Source organism: Panulirus ornatus, chromosome 33 (genome assembly GCF_036320965.1).
Source record: "Panulirus ornatus isolate Po-2019 chromosome 33, ASM3632096v1, whole genome shotgun sequence".
NCBI classification, from domain to species: domain Eukaryota; kingdom Metazoa; phylum Arthropoda; class Malacostraca; order Decapoda; family Palinuridae; genus Panulirus; species Panulirus ornatus.
The window spans coordinates 2,531,276-2,554,641 of NC_092256.1; the positions used below are offsets into that span (position 1 = coordinate 2,531,276).

General features: G+C 41.7%; 1 protein-coding gene across 1 annotated transcript in view; it reads right to left on the reverse strand.

Annotated features, from left to right (window-relative positions):
• Window positions 1-979: 979 nt before the first annotated feature.
• Window positions 980-23,366, reverse strand: part of LOC139759397 (DNA (cytosine-5)-methyltransferase 3C-like) — a 170,258-nt gene continuing 147,871 nt past the window's right edge. Inside the window, exon 8 of the mRNA XM_071681481.1 lies at window positions 980-1,775. Within this exon, the coding sequence (XP_071537582.1) occupies window positions 1,644-1,775 (132 nt within the window). The 3' untranslated portion in view covers window positions 980-1,643. The remainder of the gene's footprint in view (window positions 1,776-23,366) is intronic.

Consider the following 23,366-nt stretch of genomic DNA (forward strand, 5'->3'; position numbering starts at 1 on the left):
GTGTTTTAAACATCTGGGAGTGGATTTAGCAGCAGATGTAGCCATGGAAGCGGAAGTGATTCACAAGGTAAGGAAGGGGGAAAAGGTTCTGGGAACGATGAAGAATGTGTGGAAGGAAAGTTATCTCGTATGGCAAAAATGGGTATGTTTGAAGGAAGAGTGGTTCCAACGATGTTATATGGCCGCGAGGCATGGGCTATAGATAGGGTTGTACGGAGGAGGGTGAATGTGTTGAAAATGAAATGTTTGAGGTGGTTTGATCGAGTAAGTAATGAAAAGTGGAGGTGGAAGGATAGAGTGAAAAAGATTTTCAGCAATCGGGGCCTGAACAGACAGGAGGGTGAGAGGCGTGCAAGGAATAGAGTGAATTGGAACGATGTGGTATACCGGAGTCGACGTGCTGTTAAAGGACTGAACCAGGGTATGTGAAGCGTCTGGAGTAAACCATGGAAAGGTCTGTGGGCTTGGATGTGGATAAGGAGCTGTACCTTTGGTGCATTACACATGACAGCTAGAGACTGAATTCCTGATGCTACCTCGCTGACGCGGGAAACAGAGATTATGTATGATAAAATGAATAATGAATATAGTAGAATGTTGTCAACAACTCAAGGGATAAGCCTCTGAAAGTTCACGGACTCATGTAGCGTGATTAAATAGTCTAATCATACACAAAATGTTTGAAGTGGTCCACTGCACTGTTGACAATCTGTACAGCTGCCTTTTATATATATAGGACATTTTTATTCACATATGGTAATCTTTAGAGCTAAATTTCTCACAAACTTTTTTCATATAATTAATTTAGATTTAATTCAACTGTTCACTATTTGTCTAGTGGCCATTTTTACTCAACTTATGAAAAACTTATCAACATATGACACTTACGAACACTCATCAGTATGGAATTTTGATACTCTATACAACCTTAGTTTCAAAGCTTTTATTGTATCCCTGTCTGGTATATGAACTACAAATTTAAGGAGTGCTATCTCCAGGGGTCCCACTGGTATCTCCCCTTTCCCCTTATGAAGACTTGATGAGACTGCAAGCCATGTGTATTTCATCAATTGCTCAGCACTCACTACCCAGATATGCGTAAGATGTGTCATAGTATATATACACAATGTTAAGAGATGGGCAACGCGAGTAAAGAACTCTCTCCCCACAAACAGTAATCACACATCACCACACTTTTTAACCTGCTGTGGAAGCTCTGGAGAAGACACTTCCCATACAGGAAGGTAGGGTAAGGTATCTTCAAAAAGATGCTTCTATTGTCTGCTCCTCTGTGTGTTTAAGAACTTATTATATTTGCATTTTGTTATTACATGCATATGTGCCTTGTTATTCATAAGAATGTTTGAACTGAGAAATACATTACTAGCTTTTTATGGAGAAGTGTATAACCAATACATTACATTACCAACAGGCCATGCAGGTGCACTTTATCAGACATTACTGTTTTGCCTTATTTCAGAGAGTCACATCAAACAAGTGGTTCATCTGAGTACTTAAACTTTTCCTTCTACACTTGTATGCTGTTCATCCAAATATATTTTGTTGGGTTCACAAGAGCTTTCAGCGCAGTCTGACATCAGCTTCTGGAGAAAAGTTAGAATGCAACTGTAACAAAGTAACTACTAACCAGTGCCAATACCATCAAAAATGGAGAGGACTCTCAGAGGTCGATTAGGAAAAGATGAAGCATCTGGAGTATCATCTTCAACATCGGGAACATTACTTGTGTGACGAATGTCTGATCTATCAAACACCTGTTAAGATAATGTGACATTAGTTTATTATCCAATATAAATGGACACTGTAGTAATTGATAACCTTAAAGTTTTATTTGCAATGACTTGGCTTACTCTCAAAGCTTCTTAAAGTTTACACCACCATGACAGTTCCTGATGCCAGTGCGTAATGGTACTGTTTACAGTGTATCTACTGCTTTGGATATGCTTAACAAGCTTCTACTGTTGCCTAGCACTACACTGGTTCATGTTCATCATGTGTGTTGACTTAACGTATGGACATATCTAAAAAGATTTTGCTGCTACTTGCAATGGTTTATAGTCATCATGGAAGATGACTTAACCTTTGGATATGTGCAACATTCTGTAGTTATAGCATTTAACTCTGGGGAGATATCAATGGGTAGACTTAACAAAGGAGAGAAACATGAGTGGATTGTTCTAACACTACATCAGAAATGAAGCATCTGGAGAAACTGGAGAGAGCTGATTAGTATACTGATTTGACAAGATTACAATACTAGTGAATGAACTACCTATGATAAAATGTATATTTTGAAAAATGTAAAACGTTCTTTCTAGTGTGGTGTCCTACAAATCATGAGATATTTTGAATTTCTAGAACTCTCAAGCCTTTTAACCCCTTATATTTTAGTGAGATGAATACCTTTCACCATTTTATAACCAACTATTCATCATTTATGTCCATGACTCATCCCAGATCCATTCTCTGGCCAATCGATAACTTTCACTAAATGACATCATTACCCTCTGACTGCTAGTAGGGACCTTCATGATGCTTTGAGTGCAGACAGCCTTATGGTGATCACTCTCTGTTTAGATAAAGGCTCTTTAAAAAGAAATGGGAAGGAAGGAACACAAACGGAGAAATGATCACCGAACACTACCCATGAGGTAAGAGTTTTTCATACTTCAAAACTTACACTTCTCTCAAGGGGTCATATCATATTGAAAGCTATAAGACCATGCATCATGAAGGGGAAGGGTTAAAGTAAACTTTTTAGCAAGACGAAAATAATAAAAAGCATTACCTTATGTGTAATCTGAGGATTGCAAGGATTCATCTACTCTAATGGCAGCAAGCCAAAAACATCAGAAGAATCCTCAAAATTTTTGAGAAAGGTACCATTACCAAAAATTCTAAAAGAATGTCAAAGACCTCTATGTTAATTTTCTCTGAGGGATGCTCCTCAAAATGGCCAAAGAGGAAGATTAAGATCTCATCAACACATATGTTGCATACCTCAAAGACTTTGATCTAATTTTACAAACTTTATATCTTTCTTTGACTATCTAAACTTCTGCCATGAAACTGTCGCATCCTCTCACCCGCAAGCTGAGATTTGCTACTTAGAGGATTTCTGTGTTCACTAAAGGGAATGGTTGAATTCCTCCCACATGGATAGTGGAAGAATCAAAACCCTCACATTCATCATTCTCGCTGATCTCGAGCAATTAACTCCCATCCCACCCATATTCCTGGCTACTGTTACCACTTTCCTAATATCCTGGATCAGTTTTTCACCTCTAATCCTTCGTGCTGTAACCACACAGTCTCTACCCCAGTTGGTTCATCTGACTACACTTACATAAATGTATCTATTTCAATGGCATCTCCTTAAACAGACCCCTTTCAACATAAATATTTGGACCTCAATAAAGCTGACTGGAATAGCTTAATTAAATTCCTCTATGACTTTTCACGGATAGATTACTGTCTCTTTTTTGTTATTGCTTCTGTCTCTGCCAAATGCATAGCATAAGTTATTGTTGTAGGAATGGAAGCATGTATCCCCTCTTTCTCTAAAACAACCTCTCCTTCCAATCCATGGTTCAACCATTCCTATTCTGACACCATTTAGGCTAAGGACACCTATTCAGCATTTATTATTTCCTGCAATCATTTAAAGTACATTATTCATGAAGCAAGTGTTCCTTTAGTCAAAGGAAGTGCGATAACTCCTCAACATCCACTGATAGGTCTTTCTAGTCTTTAGATAAAGGCATTCCTGACAAACTGCCATTCTGCCTTCCTTTCACTCTTCTGTTCTGATGGTACTATAGATGTCTCTTATGTAGACAAAGCAAATCACTTTGGGTCCTGTTTCTCCTCAAACTCCACCTTAGATGACTCTTCACATTCCTTCACCCAATGATGCTCCTTTACTAATCCTATGCCCTTTCCCACATTCTCTTTTCAAACTGTCTGACAGGTGCTTCTCTCTCTGGACACAAGCAAGACTTATGGTCCTGATGGCATCCATCCTCATATACTGAAAGAGTATGCCTCAAAACATACATCTGTGCTTACTCACTTGTTCTGTTTGTTTAGAACCTAGAAATTTTCCTTCTTCCTGGAAACATGCATTGTTACATCCAGTACCTAAGACAGGTGACCATTCTAACCCCGTAAATATCATCCTGTTGATATGACCCCTATCATATCCAGTCTCTAAATCCCACCTCAGCTTCTACATCCTCGGACATCTTGGATCTCACAGTCTTCTCTCTGATCACCAGTTCGGCTTCCATAAGGTGAGATCCACGAGTGATATTCTTCCCTATCTTATCAATGTCTGGTGACTATCCCTGAAAGACTCTGGGGAATCCTATGTAGCTGTCCTTGATATATCTAAAGCTCACCTTTCTTGGCTTCCTCCCTCACTTTACTCCCTCTTATCTAGCTTCTTCTCTGGACAATCTATTTACTCCCTCTTATCTAGCTTCTTCTCTGGACAATCTATTTACTCCCTCTTATCTAGCTTCTTCTCTGGACAATCTATTTACTCCCTCTTATCTAGCTTCTTCTCTGGTCAATCTATCCCCTTAGTTGTACATGAATCAGCCTCTACTCCTTTCTCATCAACAGTGGTGTTCCCCAAGGTTTTGTCCAGTTTCCTACACTTTAGACCCTTTGCATCAATGACTTCCTTTCCTCCACAAATAAACAAATGCACTCATACACTGACATTCAACACTTCATTCCTTCACATTCTTCAATTCTGTGCCTTCTTCTCCAACTTTCTAGTATAATAACACCATCAGCAAGGCCTTCATAAATAGTAGGCCAAGTCATGCAACAATTGGGAGTGTTTACGCCGTCAAATACAAGGCATGTAAATATATTCACATAGGCAAGACTAGTAAGACTGTAACGGAGAGCTGCTATTGGCATCGACATTCAGTACGGAGGGATGACCACAAAAATGCGATCGCTAAACACTGTCATGAAAATGATCACCACTATAGATCTTGAAAATCCCATTATATTATTCCCCTCTGCTGATTATGCCACACATGACGTCATTGAATCTGTCTTAATTGCTAATACTACGAACGTTAATTTGTCCCTAGGCAAAATCAAACCCTATCCTAGCTTTAACAAAATCATTATGAGAAAATTCAAAAACACAAAAACATAAAAAAAAGTTGTTCAGTACACACACAGCTACCCAGGTCAAACCCTGCCATCTCATCCTCCGTAATCACTCTCCCTCACAAGAGTTATGAAAAAAGATTGGTATTGAACGAAGGGAACCAAGTGTGATGGTGGGACTTAAACAACCTTCTTAAGTACTGGCACCTAATGAGGTGGATTATCTCCAAGAAACATGTCGTGCCACATGTATAGACAAACTACATAAGAAAAAAAATGAATGAGCTACTGAAGTGCGCCTGCGAGGTAGCGCAAGGAAACAGACGAAAGAAATGGCCCAACCCACCCCCACACACATGCACACACACACACGTCCAGACACGCAAATATACACACCCACATTTCCCAACGTACACACATATATACACAAACACAGACACACACATATCCACACATGCACACAATTCACACTGTCTGCCCCTACTCACCCCCATCGCAACCCGGCCACACACGGAGTAACATCCCTCTCGCCCCTCATGTGCCCGAGGCACCGCCAGCAAAAGACAACAAAGGCCCATTCGCTCACACTCAGTCTCCAGCTGTCATGCAATAATGCCCGAAACCACAGCTCCCTTTCCACATCCAGGCCCCACACAACTTTCCGTGGTTTACTCCAGACGCTTCACATGCCCTGATTCAATCCATTGACGGAACGTCGACCCGGTATATCACATCGATCCAATTCACTCTATTCCTTGCTCGCCTTTCACCCCCCTATATGTTCAGGCCCCGATCACTCAAAATCTTTTTCACTCCATCTTTCCACCTCCAATTTGGTCTCCCACTTCTCCTCGTTCCCTCCACCTCCGACACATATATCCTCTTGGTCAATCTTTCCCCACTCATTCTCTCCATGTGACCAAACCATTTCAAAACACCCTCTTCTGCTCTCTCAACCAAGCTCTTTTTATTTCCACACATCTCTCTTACCCTTACATTACTTACTCGATCAAACCACCTCACACCACATATTGTCCTCAAACATCTCATTTCCAGCACATCCACCCTCCTACACACAACTCTATCCATAGCCCACGCCTCGCAACCATACAACATTGTTGGAACCACTATTTCTTCAAACATACCCATTTTGCTTTCCGAGATAATGTTCTCGACTTCCACACATTCTTCAAGGCTCCCAGGATTTTCGCCCCCTCCCTCACCCTATGATTTACTTCCGCTTCCATGGTTCCATCCGCTGCCAGATCCACTCCCAGATATCTAAAACACTTTACTTCCTCCAGTTTTTCTCCATTCAAACTTACCTCCCAATTGACTTGACCCTCAACCCTACTGTACCTAATAACCTTGCCCTTATTCACATTTACTCTTAACTTTCTTCTTTCACACACTTTACCAAACTCAGTCACCAGCTTCTGCAGTTTCTCACATGAATCAGCCACCAGCGCTGTATCATCAGCGAACAACAACTGACTCACTTCCCAAGCTCTCTCATCCCCAACAGACTTCATACTTGCCCCTCTTTCCAAAACTCTTGCATTCACCTCCCTAACAACCCCATCCATAAACAAATTAAACAACCATGGAGACATCACACACCCCTGCCGCAAACCTACATTCACTGAGAACCAATCACTTTCCTCTCTTCCTACACGTACACATGCCTTACATCCTCGATAAAAACTTTTCACTGCTTCTAACAACTTGCCTCCCACACCATATATTCTTAATACCTTCCACAGAGCATCTCTATCAACTCTATCATATGCCTTCTCCAGATCCATAAATGCTACATACAAATCCATTTGCTTTTCTAAGCATTTCTCACATACATTCTTCAAAGCAAACACCTGATCCACACATCCTCTACCACTTCTGAAACCACACTGCTCTTCCCCAATCTGATGCTCTGTACATGCCTTCACCCTCTCAATCAATACCCTCCCATATAATTTACCAGGAATACTCAACAAACTTATACCTCTGTAATTTGAGCACTCACTCTTATCCCCTTTGCCTTTGTACAATGGCACTATGCACGCACTCCGCCAATCCTCAGGCACCTCACCATGAGTCATACATACATTAAATAACCTTACCAACCAGTCAACAATACAGTCACCCCCTTTTTTAATAAATTCCACTGCAATACCATCCAAACCTGCTGCCTTGCCGGCTTTCATCTTCCGCAAAGCTTTTACTACCTCTTCTCTGTTTACCAAATCATTTTCCCTAACCCTCTCACTTTGCACACCACCTCGACCAAAACACCCTATATCTGCCACTCTATCATCAAACACATTCAACAAACCTTCAAAATACTCACTCCATCTCCTTCTCACATCACCACTACTTGTTATCACCTCCCCATTTGCGCCCTTCACTGAAGTTCCCATTTGCTCCCTTGTCTTACGCACTTTATTTACCTCCTTCCAGAACATCTTTTTATTCTCCCTAAAATTTAATGATATTCTCTCACCCCAACTCTCATTTGCCCTTTTTTTCACCTCTTGCACCTTTCTCTTGACCTCCTGTCTCTTTCTTTTATACATCTCCCACTCAATTGCATTTTTTCCCTGCAAAAATCGTCCAAATGCCTCTCTCTTCTCTTTCACTAATACTCTTACTTCTTCATCCCACCACTCACTACCCTTTCTAATCAACCCATCTCCCACTCTTCTCATGCCACAAGCATCTTTTGTGCAATCCATCACTGATTCCCTAAATACATCCCATTCCTCCCCCACTCCCCTTACTTCCACTGTTCTCACCTTTTTCCATTCTGTACTCATTCTCTCCTGGTACTTCCTCACACAAGTCTCCTTCCCAAGCTCACCTACTCTCACCAACCTCTTCACCCCAACATTCACTCTTCTTTTCTGAAAACCCCTACAAATCTTCACCTTAGCCTCCACAAGATAATGATCAGACATCCCTCCAGTTGCACCTCTCAGCACATTAACATCCAAAAGTCTCTCTTTCGCGCGCCTGTCAATTAACACGTAATCCAATAACGCTCTCTGGCCATCTCTCCTACTTACATAAGTATACTTATGTATATCTCGCTTTTTAAACCAGGTATTCCCAATCATCAGTCCTTTTTCAGCACATAAATCTACAAGCTCTTCACCATTTCCATTTACAACACTGAACACCCCATGTATACCAATTATTCCCTCAACTGCCACATTACTCACCTTTGCATTCAAATCACCCATCACTATAACCCGGTTTCGTGCATCAAAACCACTAACACACTCATTCAGCTGCTCCCAAAACACTTGCCTCTCATGATCTTTCTTCTCATGCCCAGGTGCATAAGCACCAATAATCACCCATCTCTCTCCATCAACTTTCAGTTTTACCCATATTAATCGAGAATTTACTTTCTTACATTCTATCACATACTCCCACAACTCCTGTTTCAGGAGTATTGCTACTCCTTCCCTTGCTCTTGTCTTCTCACTAACCCCTGACTTTACTCCCAAGACCTTCCCAAACCACTCTTCCCCTTTACCCTTGAGCTTCGTTTCACTCAGAGCCAAAACATCCAGGTTCCTTTCCTCAAACATACTACCTATCTTTCCTTTTTTCACATCTTGGTTACATCCACACACATTTAGGCACCCAAATCTGAGCCTTCGAGGAGGATGAGCACTCCCCGCGTGACTCCTTCTTCTGTTTCCCATTTTAGAAAGTTAGAAAAGTACAAGGAGGGGAGGATTTCTGGCCCCCCGCTCCCGTCCCCTCTAGTCGCTTTCTACGACACGCGAGGAATGCGTGGGAAGTATTCTTTCACCCCTATCCCCAGGGATAATATATTTATATATATACATATATATATACACATACACACACATACACACACATACGCACATATACACACACACACACACACATACATATATATATACATATGAAAAATGTAAGAAACAATTTAGAAAACTGAAACTTCTAGCTTGAAATGAAATGAAAAATGAATGTCACATACTGGTTCAACCTCTGGCTATGTAAAAAGGAAATGTATAATTTATTTACACAAACGTCAATAGTAGTTCTCATCAATTTAACCACTGTATCAATAAGCTTCAATGTCTAAGCTACATTTTTTCCAATTTCACTATTTTCTTGTCAAAGCACCATGTATGAAAACTATCACTCCAGTAACACAACTATAACATTTACTTCCCCTTTAAAAAAGTTCTGGGGAAGTCTGACTCGATACACTGCGGAACACTGTACCACCTGGCGAGGTTTGTGTTGCAATGGTTCTTGATTCACAAACGTAGTAGCATCACTGGTGGGCCAAGGTAGAACTTGCGAAACACAACTTAAAGGGGTGTGTGATATCTCCATAGTTGTTTAATTTGTTTATCGATGGGGTTGTTAGGGAGGTGAATGCAAGAGTTTTGGAAAGAGGGGCAAGTATGAAGTCTGTTGTGGATGAGAGAGCTTGGGAAGTGAGTCAGTTGTAGTTCGCTGATGATGCAGCGCTGGTGGCTGATTCATGTGAGAAACTGCAGAAGCTGGTGACTGAGTTTGGTAAAAGTGTGTGAAAGAAGAAAGTTAAGAGTAAATGTGAATAAGAGCAAGGTAATTTGGTACAGTAGGGGTGAGGGTCAAGTAAATTGGGAGGTAAGTTTGAATGGAGAAAAACTGGAGGAAGTAAAGTGTTTTAGATATCTGGGAGTGGATCTGGCAGCGGATGGAACCATGGAAGCGGAAGTGGATCATAGGGTGGGGGATGGGGCGAAAATTCTGGGAGCCTTGAAGAATGTGTGGAAGTCGAGAACATTATCTCGGAAAGCAAAAATGGGTATGTTTGAAGGAATAGTGGTTCCAACAGTGTTGTATGGTTGAGAGGCGTGGGCTATGGATAGAGTTGTGCGCAGGAGGATGGATGTGCTGGAAATGAGATGTTTGAGGACAATGTGTGGTGTGAGGTGGTTTGATCGAGTAAGTAACGTAAGGGTAAGAGAGATGTGTGGAAATAAAAAGAGCGTGGTTGAGAGAGTAGAAGAGAGTGTTTTGAAATGGTTTGGGCGCATGGAGAGAATGAGTGAGGAAAGATTGACCAAGAGGATATATGTGTCGGAGGTGGAGGGAACGAGAAGTGGGAGCCCAAATTGGAGGTGGAAAGATGGAGTGAAAAAGATTTTGTGTGATCGGGGCCTGAACATGCAGGAGGGTGAAAGGAGGGCAAGGAATAGAGTGAATTGGATCGATGTGGTATACCGGGGTTGACGTGCTGTCAGTGGATTGAATCAGGGCATTTGAAGCGTCTGGGGTAAACCATGGAAAGCTGTGTAGGTATGTATATTTGCGTGTGTGGACGTATGTATATACATGTGTATGGGGGTGGGTTGGGCCATTTCTTTCGTCTGTTTCCTTGCGCTACCTCGCAAATGCGGGAGACAGCGACAAAGCAAAAAAAAAAAAAAAATATATATATATATATATATATATATATATATATATATATATATATATATATATATATATATATATATATATATATATATATATATATATATATCTTATGGAGGCGGTGAAGATTTGTAGATGTTTTCAGAGAAGACGAGAGATTGTTGTGGAAAAGAGAAAGGTGAGAGTAAGTGAGCTTGGAAAGGAGATTTGTGTGAGGAAGTACCAGGAGAGACTGAATGGAGAATGGAAATATTAAGAACACATGACATAAGGAGAGTGGGAGAGGAATGGGATGTATTTAGTGAAACAGTGATGGCTTGCGCAAAAGATGCTAGTGGCATGATAAGCGTGGGAGGTGGGCGGATTAGAAAGGGTAGTAAATGGGTGGGATGAAGAAGTAAGATTGTTAGTGAAATAGAAGAGAGAAGCGTTTGGGCGATTTTTGCAGGGAAGTAATGCAAATGACTGTGAGGTGTATAAAAGAAAGTGGTCAAGGAGGAGGTCATGAGAATGATACAAGAGGTGGGAAAGAGGACAAATGAGAGTTGGGGTGAGAGAGTATCATTATATTTTAGGAAGAATAAAAAGATGCTTTGGAAGGTGGTAAATAAACTGCTTACAAGAGAGCAAATGGGAACATCGATGGAGGGGGCAAAGGAGCAGGTAATAACAAGTAGTGAAGTGAAAAGCAGATGGAGTGAGTAGTTTGGAGGTTTGTTAAATGTGTTTGATGATACAGCGGCATGTATACGGTGTTTTGGTCGTGTGGTATGCAAAGTAAGAGGGTCAAGGAGAATGGCTTGGTGAATTGAGAAGAAGTAGTGAAAGCTTTGCTGAAGATGAAAGCCGGAAAGGCGGCGGGTTTGGATGGTACTGGTGGAATTTATAGGAAAAAAAAATGGGATGACTGTGTTGTTCATTGGTTGGTAAGGATATTCAATGTATGTATTGATCATGGTGAAGTGCCTGAGGAATGGCGGAATGGATGCATAATGCCAATGTACGAAGGCAAAAGTGATAAGGATGAGTGTTCAAATTATAGAGGCATAAGTTTGTTGAGTATTCCTGGGAAATTATATGGGACGAAACTGACTGAAAGAGTAAAGGCACGTACAGAGCATCAGATTGAGGAGGAGCAGAGTTGTTTCAAAAGTGTTAGAGGATGTGTGGATCAGGAGGTTGGTTTGAAGAATGTATGTGAGAAATACTTAGAAAAACAGATGGATTTCTATGTAGCTTTTATGGATCTGTAGAAGACATATGATAGGGTGGACAGAGATACTTTCTGGAGAGTTTTGTGAGTATATGGTGTGGTATGTAAGTTGCTAGAAGCATTGAAATCTTTTTACCAAGCATGTAAGGCATGCGTACGCGTAGGAAGAGAGGAAAGTGATTGGTTCTCAGTGAATGTAGGTTTGCGGCAGGGGTGCGTGATGACTCCATGGTTGTTCAATTTGTTTATGAATGGGGTTGTTAGGGAGGTGAATGCAAGAATTTTGGATAGAGGGGAGAGTATGCAGTCTGTTCTGGATGAGAGAGCTTGTGAAGCGAGTCAGTTGCTCGCTGATGATACAGTGCTGGTGGTTGATTCGGTTGAGAAACTGCAGAAATTGGTGACTGAGTTTGGTAAAGTGTGTGAAAGAAGAAAGTTGAGAGTAAATGGGAATTTGAGCAATCTTATTGGGTTCAGTAGGGTTGACGGACAAATCTATTGGGAGTTAAGTTTGAGAGGAGAAAAACTGGAGGAAGTAAGGTGGTTTAGATATCTATGAGTGGACCTAGTAGAGGATGGAACCATGGAAACGGAAGTGAGTCAAAGGGTTGGGGAGGGAGCCAAGGTTCTGGGAGCGTTGAAGAATTTGTGGAAGGCGAAAATGTTATCTCGGAGAGCAAAAATGGGTATGTTTCAAGGAACTATGGTTCCAAAAATATATGGTTGCAAGGGTGGATGGGTTGGAAATTAAATGGTTGAGGACAAAATGTGGCATGAGGTGGTTTGATTGAGTAAGTAATGAAAGAGTAAGAGAGATGTGTGGAAGTAAAAAGAGTGTGGTTGAGAGAGCATAAAGAGGGAGAGATGAAATAATTTGGACACATGGAGAGAACAAGCGAGGAAAGATTGGCAAAGAGGATATTTGTGTCAGATTTGGAGGAAAGAAGGAGAAGCGGGAGAGCAAATTGGAAGTGGGAGGACAGCGTGAAAAAGATTTTCAGCGATCGGGGCATGATCATGCACGAGGGTGAAAGGCGTGCAAGGAACAGAGTGAATTAGAACGATGTGGTATACCGGGGTGCATGTGATGTCAATGGATTGAATCAGAGTATGTGAAGCGTCTGGGGTAAACCATGGGAAGTTCTGTGGGGCCTGGATGTGGAAAGGGAGCTGTGGTTTTGGTGCATTACACTTAACAGCTAGAGACTGAGTGTGAACGAATGTGGCCTTTTTGTCTAATCTTGGCGTAGCCTCGTTGGACGGGGGGGGGGGGATGCTATTGCCTATGGGGCGGGGTAGCGACGAAAATGAATGAAGGCAGCAAGTATGGATAATTACATATATTTATATATATATATATATATATATATATATATATATATATATATATATATATATATATATATGTGTGTGTGTGTGTGTGTGTGTGTGTGTGTGTGTGTGTGTGTGTGTGTGTATGTCAGCGTATTTATATGTATATATACGTTGAAAAGTATATTTATGTATATGTGCGTGTGTAGGCATTTATGTATATACATGTGTAAGTGGGCGAGTTGGGCCATTCCTCGTCTGTTTCCTTGCGCTACCTCGCTAACGCGGGAGACGATATTTAAGTATAAAATAAAAAATATGTAAATGAATGGTTGTTTAATTTGTTTATGGATGGGGTTGTTAGGGAGGTGAATGCAAGAGTTTTGGAAAGAGGGGCAAGTATGAAGTCTGTTGGGGATGAGAGAGCTTGGGAAGTGAGTCAGTTGTTGTTCGCTGATGATACAGCGCTGGTGGCTGATTCATGTGAGAAACTGCAGAAGCTGGTGATTGAGTTTGGTAAAGTGTGTGAAAGAAGAAAGTTAAGAGTAAATGTGAATAAGAGCAAGGTTATTAGGTACAGTAGGGTTGAGGGTCAAGTCAACTGGGAGGTGAGTTTGAATGGAGAAAAACTGGAGGAAGTGAAGTGTTTTAGATATCTGGGAGTGGATCTGGCAGCGGATGGAACCATGTAAGCGGAAGTGGATCATAGGGTGGGGGAGGGGGCGAAAATTCTGGGAGCCTTGAAGAATGTGTGGAAGTCGAGAACATTATCTCGGAAAGCAAAAATGGGAATGTTTAAAGGAATAGTGGTTCCAACAATGTTGTATGGTTGCGAGGCGTGGGCTATGGATAGAGTTGTGCGCAGGAGGATGGATGTGCTGGAAATGAGATGTTTGAGGACAATGTGTGGTGTGAGGTGGTTTGATCGAGTAAGTAACGTAAGGGTAAGAGAGATGTGTGGAAAGAAAAAGAGCGTGGTTGAGAGAGCAGAAGAGGGTGTTTTGAAATGGTTTGGGCACATGGAGAGAATGAGTGAGGAAAGATTGACCAAGAGGATATATGTGTCGGAGGTGGAGGGAACGAGGAGAAGAGGGAGACCAAATTGGAGGTGGAAAGATGGAGTGAAAAAGATTTTGTGTGATCGGGGCCTGAACATGCACGAGGGTGAAACGAGGGCAAGGAATAGGTGAATTGGAGCGATGTGGTATACCGGGGTTGACGTGCTGTCAGTGGAATGAATCAAGGCATGTGAAGCGTTTGGGGTAAACCATGGAAAGCTGTGTAGGTATGTATATTTGCGTGTGTGGACGTATGTATAAACATGTGTATGGGGGTGGGTTGGGCCATTTCTTTCGTCTGTTTCCTTGCGCTACCTCGCAAACGCGGGAGACAGCGACAAAGCAAAAAAAAGAAAATATATATATAAATATATTTTTTTTTTTTTTTTTTTTTTTCCTAAAGAAGAAACAGAGAAAGGGGCCAGGTGAGGATATTCCCTCAATGGCCCAGTCCTCATCCTCTGTTCTTAACGCTACCTCGCTAATGCGGGAAATGGCAATTAGTATAAAAAAAAAAAAAAATATATATATATATATATATATATATATATATATATATATATATATATATATATATATATAAATATATATATATATATATATATATATATATATATATATATATATATATATATATATATATATATATATATATATATATATATATATTATTAGTGAAAGAGATGAGAGAGGCATTTGGACGATTTTTGCAGGGAAAAAATGCAATTGAGTGGGAGATGTATAAAAGAAAGAGACAGGAGGTCAAGAGAAAGGTGCAAGAGGTGAAAAAGAGGGCAAATGAGAGTTGGGGTGAGAGAGTATCATTAAATTTTAGGGAGAAGAAAAAGACGTTCTAGAAGGAGATAAATAAAGTGCGTAAGACAAGGGAGCAAATGGGTACTTCAGTGAAGGGCGCAAATGGGGAGGTGATAATAAGTAGTGGTGATGTGAGAAGGAGATGGAGTGAGTATTTTGAAGGTTTGTGGAATGTGTTTGATGATAGAGTGGCAGATATAGGGTGTTTTGGTCGAGGTGGTGTGCAAAGTGAGAGGGTTAGGGAAAATGATTTAGTAAACAGAGAAGAGGTAGTAAAAGCTTTCCGGAAGATGAAAGCCAGCAAGGCAGCAGGTTTGGATGGTATTGCAGTGGAATTTATTAAAAAAAAAGAGGGTGACTGTATTATTGACTGGTTGGTAAGGTTATTTAATGTATGTATGACTCATGGTGAGGTGCCTGATGATTGGCGGAATGCGTGCAAAGTGCCATTGTACTAAGGCAAAGGGGATAAGAGTGAGTGCTCAAATTACAGAGGTATAAGTTTGTTGAGTATTCCTGGTAAATTATATGGAAGGGTATTGATTGAGAGGGTGAAGGCATGTACAGAGCATCAGACTGGGGAAGAGCAGTGTGGTTTCAGAAGTGGTAGAGGATGTGTGGATCAGGTGTTTGCTTTGAAGAATGTATGTGAGAAATAATTAGAAAAGCAAATGGATTTGTATGTAGCATTAATGGATCTGGAGAAGGCATATGACAGAGTTGATAGAGATGCTCTGTCGAATGTATTAAGAATATATGGTGTGGGAGGCAAGTTGTTAGAAGCTATGAAAAGTTTCTATCGAGGATGTAAGGCATGTGTACGTGTAGGAAGAGAAGAAAGTGATTGGTTCTCAGTGAATGTAGGTTTGCGGCAGGGGTGAGTGATGTCTCCATGGTTGTTTAATTTGTTTATGGATGGGGTTGTTAGGGAGGTGAATGCAAGAGTTTTGGAAAGAGGGGCAAGTATGAAGTCTGTTGGGGATGAGAGAGCTTGGGAAGTGAGTCAGTTGTTGTTCGCTGATGATACAGCGCTGGTGGCTGATTCATGCGAGAAACTGCAGAAGTTTGTGGCTGAGTTTGGTAAAGTGTGAGAAAGAAGAAAGTTAAGAGTAAATGTGAATAAGAGCAAGGTTATTAGGTACAGTAGGGTTGAGGGTCAAGTCAATTGGGAGGTAAGTTTGAATGGAGAAAAACTGGAGGAAGTAAAGTGTTTTAGATATCTGGGAGTGGATCTGGCAGCGGATGGAACCATGGAAGAGGAAGGGGATCATAGGGTGGGGGAGGGGGCGAAAATTCTGGGAGCCTTGAAGAATGTGTGAAAGTCGAGAACATTATCTCGGAAAGCAAAAATGGGTATGTTTGAAGGAATAGTGATTCCAAATATGTTGTATGGTTGCGAGGCGTGGGCTATGGATAGAGTTGTGCGCAGGAGGATGGATGTGCTGAATATGAGATGTTTGAGGACAATGTGTGGTGTGAGGTGGTTTGATCGAGTAAGTAACGTAAGGGTAAGAGAGATTTGTGGAAATAAAAAGAGCGTGGTTGAGAGAGCAGAAGAGGGTGTTTTGAAATGGTTTGGGCACATGGAGAGAATGAGTGAGGAAAGATTGACCAAGAGGATATATGTGTCGGAGGTGGAGGGAACGAGGAGAAGTGGGAGACCAAATTGGAGGTGGAAAGATAGAGTGAAAGAGATTTTGTGTGATCGGGGCCTGAACATGCAGGAGGGTGAAAGGAGGGCAAGGAATAGAGTGAATTGGATCGATGTGGTATACCGGGGTTGACGTGCTGTCAGTGGATTGAATCAGGGCATATGAAGCGTCTGGGGTAAATCATGGAAAGCAGTGTAGGTATGTATATTTGCGTGCGCGGACGTATGTATACACATGTGTATGGGGGTGGGTTGGGCCATTTCTTTCGTTTGTTTCCTTGCGCTACCTCGCAAACGCGGGAGACAGCGACAAAGCAAAAAAAATAATATATATATATATGAGAGAGCTTGGGAAGTAAATCAGTCGTTGTTCGTTGATGATACAGCGCTGGCGGCTGATTCATGTGAGAAACTGCAGAAGCTGGTGACTGAGTTTGGTAAAGTATGTGAAAGAAGAAATTAAGAGTAAATGTGAATAAGAGCAAGGTTATTAGGTACAGTAGGGTTGACGGTCAAGTCAACTGGGAGGTAAGCTTGAATGGAGAAAAACTGGAGGAAGTAAAGTGTTTTAGATATCTGGGAGTGGATCTGGCAGCGGATGGAACCATGGAAGCGGAAGTGAATCATAGGGTGGGGGAGGGGGCGAAAATCCTGATAGCCTTGAAGAATGTTTGGAAGTCGAGAACATTATCTCCGAAAGCAAAAATGGCTATGTTTGAAGGAATAGTGGTTCCAACAATGTTGTATGGTTGCGAGGCGTGGGCTATGGATAGATTTGTGCGCAGGAGGATGGATGTGCTGGAAATGAGATGTTTGAGGACAATGTGTGGTGTGAGGTGGTTTGATCGAGTAAGTAACGTAAGGGTAAGAGAGATGTGTGGAAATAAAAAGAGCGTGGTTGAGAGAGCAGAAGAGGGTGTTTTGAAATGGTTTGGGCACATGGAGAGAATGAGTGAGGAAAGATTGACCAAGAGGATATATGTGTCGAAGGTGGAGGGAACGAGGAGAAGTGGGAGACCAAATTGGAGGTGGAAAGATGGAGTGAAAAAGATTTTGAGTGATAGGGGCCTGAACATGCAGGAGGGTGAAAGGCGGGCAAGGAATATAGTGAATTCGATCGATGTGGTATACCGGGGTTGACGTGCTGTCAGTGCATTGAATCAGGGCATGTGAAGCGTCTGGGGTAAACCATGGAAAGTTGTGTGGGGCATGGATGTGGAAAGGGAGTTGTGGTTTCGCGCATTATTGCATGACAGCTAGAGACTGAGTGTGAACGAATGGAGCCTTTGTTGTCTTTTCCTAGCGCTACCTCGAACACATGAGGGGAGAGGGGGATGGTATTCCATGTGTGGCGAGGTGGCGATGGGAATGAATAAAGGCAGACAGTGTTAATTGTGTGCATGGGTATATATGTATGTGTCTGTGTGTGTATATATATGTGTACATTGAGATGTATAGGTATGTATATTTGCGTGTGTGGACGTGTATGTATATACATGTGTATGGGGGTGGGTTGGGCCATTTCTTTCGTCTGTTTCCTTGCGCTACCTCGCAAACGCGGGAGACAGCGAGAAAGCAAAATATGAATCAAAAAAAAAATAAAAAAAAATATATATATGTACATATATATTTTTCTTTCTTTTAAACTATCAGCCATTTCCGGCAGTAGCGAGGTAGCGCCAAGAACAGAGGACTGGGCCCTGTGGAACACCCCCCCCCCACCCCCCCACCCTGCTCCTTCTTTTGGAAAATGTCTGGTCATTATCTTGTGAAGGCGAAGGTGAAGATTTGTGGGGGTTTTCAGAAAAGAAGAGAGAATGTTGGGGTGAAGAGAGTGGTGAGAGTAAGTGAGCTTGAGAAAGAGACTTGTGTGAGGAAGTACCAGGAGAGACTGAGCACAGAATGGAAAAAGGTGAGAACAAAGGAGGTGAGGGGAGTGGGGGAGGAATGGAATGTATTTAGGGAAGCAGTGATGCCTTGCGCAAAAGATGCTTGTGGCATGAGAAGCGTGGGAGGTGGGTTGATTAGAAAAGGTAGTGAGTGGTGGGATGAAGAAGTAAGATTATTAGTGAAAGAGAAGAGAGAGGCATTTGGACGATTTTTTGCAGGGAAAAAATGCAAATGAGAGGGAGAGGTATAAAAGTAAGAGACAGGAGGTCAAGAGAAAGGTGCAAGAGGTGAAAAAGAGGGAAAATGAGAGTTGGGGTGAGAGAGTATCATTAAATTTTAGGGAGAATAAAAAGGTGTTTTGGAGGGAGGTAAATAAAGTGCGTAAGACAAGGGAGCAAATGGGAACTTCAGTGAAGGGCGCAAATAGGGAGGTGATAACAATAAGTGGTGATGTGAGAAGGAGATGGAGTGAGTATTTTGAAGGTTTGTTTAATGTGTTTGATGATAGAGTGGCAGATATAGGATGTTTAGGTCGAGGTGGTGTGCAAAGTTAGAGGGTTAGGGAAAATGATTTGGTAAATAGAGAAGAGGTAGTAAAAGCTTTACGGAGGATGAAAGCAAGCAAGGTAGCAGGTTTGGGTGGAATTGCAGTGGAATTGATTAAGGAAGGGGGTGACTGTATTGTTGACTGGTTGGTAAGGTTATATAATATATGTATGATTCATGGTGAGGTGCCTGAGGATTGGCGGAATGCTTGCATAGTGCCATTGTACAAAGGCAAAGGGGATAAGACTGAGTGCTCAAATTACAGAGGTATAAGTTTGTTGAGTATTCCTGGTAAATTATATGGGAGGGTATTGATTGAGAGGGTGAAGGCATGTACAGAGCATCAGATTGGGGAAGAGCAGTGTGGTTTCAGAAGTGGTAGAGGATGTGTGGTTCAGGTGTTTGTTTTGAAAAATGTATGTGAGAAATACTTAGAAAAACAAATGGATTTGTAGGTAGCATTTATGGATCTGGAGAAGGCATATGACAGAGTTGATAGAGATGCTCTGTGGAAGATTTTAAGAATATATGGTGTGGGAGGCAATTTGTTAGAAGCAGTGAAAAGTTTTTATCGAGGATATAAGCATGTGTACGTGTAGGAAGAGAGGAAAGTGATTGGTTCTCAGTGAATGTAGGTTTGCGGCAGGGGTGTGTGATGTCTCCATGGTTGTTTAATATGTTTATGGATGGGGTTGTTAGGGAGGTGAATGCAAGAGTTTTTGAAATAGGGGCAAGTATGCAGTCTGTTGTGGATGAGAGAGCTTGGGAAGTGAGTCAGTTGTTGTTCGCTGATGATACAGCATGTGTACGTGTATGAAGAGAGGAAAGTGATTGGTTCTCAGTGAATGTAGGTTTGCGGCAGGGGTGTGTGATGTCTCCATGGTTGTTTAATATGTTTATGGATGGGGTTGTTAGGGAAGTGAATGCGAGAGTTTTTGAAATAGGGATAAGTATGCAGTCTGTTGTGGATGAGAGAGCTTGGGAAGTGAGTCAGTTGTTGTTCGCTGATGATACAGCGCTGGTGGCTGATTCATGTGAGAAACTGGAGAAGCTGGTGAATGAGTTTGGTAAAGTGTGTGAAAGAAGAAAGTTGAGAGTAAATGTGAATAAGAGCAACGGTTATTAGGTACAGTAGGGTTGAGGGTCAAGTCAATTGGAAGTTAAGTTTGAATGGAGAAAAACTGGAGGAAGTAAAGTGTTTTAGATATCTGGGAGTAGATTTCGCAGCAGATGGAACAATGGAAGCGGAAGTGAATCATAGGGTGGGGGAGGGGGCGAAAATTCTGGGAGCCTTGAAGAATGTTTGGAAGTCGAGAACATTATCTCGGAAAGCAAAAATGGCTATGTTTGAAGGAATAGTGGTTCCAACAATGTTGTATGGTTGCGAGGCGTGGGATATGGATAGAGTTGTGCGCAGGAGGGTGGTTGTGCTGGAAATCAGATGTTTGAGGACAATATGTGGTGTGAGGTGGTTTGATCAAGTATGTAATGTAAGGGCAAGAGAGATGTGTGGAAATAAAAAGAGTGTGGTTGAGAGAGCAGAAGAGGGTGTTTTGAAATGGTTTGGTCACATGGAGAGAATGAGTGAGGAAAGATTGACCAAGAGGATATATGTGTCAGAGGTGGAGGGAACGAGGAGAAGAGGGAGACCAAATTGGAGGTGGAAAGATGGTGTGAAAAAGATTTTGAGTGATCGGGGCCTGAACATGCAGGAGGGTGAAAGGCGTGCAAGGAATAGAGTGAATTGGAACGATGTGGTATACCGGGGTCGACGTGCTGTATATGGATTGAACCAGGGCATGTGAAGCGTCTGGTGTAAACCATGGAAAGTTATGTGGGGCCTGGATGTGGAAAGGGAGCTGTGGTTTCGGTGCATTATTGCATGACAGCTAGAGACTGAGTGTGAACGAATGGGGCCTTTGGTGTCTTTTCCTAGTGCTACCTCGCACACATGAGGGGGGAGCGGGTTGTTATTCCATGTGTTGCGAGGTGGCGATGGGAACAAATAAAGGCAGACAGTATGAATTGTGTACATGTGTATATATGTATATGTCTGTGTGTGTATATATATGTGCACATTGAGATGTATAGGTATGTATATTTGCATGTGTGGACGTGTATGTATATACATGTGTATATGGGCGGGTTGGGCCATTCTTTTGTCTGTTTCCTTGCGCTACCTCGCTATCGCGGGAGACAGCGACAAAGCAAAATGATAATAATAATAATAATAATAATAATAATAGTAATAATAATAATAATAATAATAATAATAATAATAATAATAAAAAAAAATAATAATATTAATAAATATATATATATATATATATATATATATATATATATATATATATATATATATATATATATATATATATATATATATGTATCCCTGGGGATAGGGGAGCAAGAATACTTCCCACGTATTCCCTGCGTGTCGTAGAAGGCGACTAAAAGGGGAGGGAGCGGGGGGCTGGAAATCCTCCCCTCTCGTTTTTTTTTTTTTTTTAATTTTCCAAAAGAAGGAACAGAGAATTGGGCCAGGTGAGGGTAGTCCCTCAAAGGCTCAGTCCTCTGTTCTTAACGCTACCTCGCTAATGCGGGAAATGGCGAATAGTTTGAAAGAAAGAAAAATATATATGTATATATATATATATATATTTTTATTTTGCTTTGTCGCTGTCTCCCGCGTTTGCGAGGTAGCGCAAGGAAACAGACGAAAGAAATGGCCCAACTCACCCCCATAAACATGTATATACATACGTCCACACACGCAAATGTACATACCTACATAGCTTTCCATGGTTTACCCTAAACGCTTCACATGCCCTTATTCAACCCACTGACATCACATCAACCCCGGTATACCACATCGATCCAATTCACTCTATTCCTTGACCTCCTTTCACCCTCCTGCATGTTCAGGCCCCGATCACACAAAATCTTTTTCACTCCATCTTTCCACCTCCAATTTGGTCTCCCACTTCTCGTTCCCTCCACCTCCGACACATATATCCTCTTGGTCAATCTTTCCTCACTCATTCTCTCCATCTGCCCAAACCATTTCAAAACACCCTCTTCTGCTCTCTCAACCACGCTCTTTTTATTTCCACACATCTCTCTTACCCTTACGTTACTTACTTGATCAAACCACCTCACACCACACATTGTTCTCAAACATCTCATTTCCAGCACATCCATCCTCCTGCGCACAACTCTATCCATAGCCCACGCCTCGCAACCATACAACATTGTTGGAACCACTACGACTTCAAACATACCCATTTTTGCTTTCCGAGATAATGTTCTCGACTTCCACACATTCTTCAAGGCTCCCAGAATTTTCGCCCCCTCCCACACCCTATGATCCACTTCCGCTTCCATGGTTCTATCCGCTGCCAGATCCACTCCAAGATATCTAAAACACTTTACTTCCTCCAGTTTTTCTCTAGTCAAACTTACATCCCAATTGACTTGACCCTCAACCCTACTGTACCTAATAACCTTGCTCTTATTCACATTTACTCTTAACTTCCTTCTTTCACACACTTTACCAAACTCAGTCACCAGCTTCTGCAGTTTCTCACATGCATCAGCCACCAGCGCTGTATCATCAGCGAACAATAACTGACTCACTTTCCAAGCTCTCTGATCCCTAACAGACTTCATACTAGCCCCTCTTTCCAAAACTCTTGCATTCACCTCCCTAACAACCCAATCAATAAGCAAATTAAACAACCATGGAGACATCACACACCCCTGCCGCAAACCTATATTCACTGAGAACCAGTCACTTTCCTCTCTTCCTACACGTACACATGCCTTACATCCTCGATAAAAACTTTTCACTGCTTCTACCAACTTGCCTCCCACACCATATATTCTTAATACCTTCCACAGAGCATCTCTATCAACTCTATCATATGCCTTCTCCAGATCCATAAATGCTACATACAAATCCGTTTGCTTTTCTAAGTATTTCTCACATACATTCTTCAAAGCAAACACCTGATCCACACATCCTCTACCACTTCTGAAACCACACTGCTCTTCCCCAATCTGATGCTCTGTACATGCTTCACCCTCTCAATCAATACCTTCCCATATAATTTACCAGCAATACTCAACAAAGTTATACCTCTGTCATTTAAGCACTCACTCTTATCCCCTTTGTCTTTGTACAATGGCACTATGCACGCATTCCGCCAATCCTCAGGCATCTCATCATGAGTCATACATACATCAAATAACCTAACCAACCAGTCAACAATACAGTAAC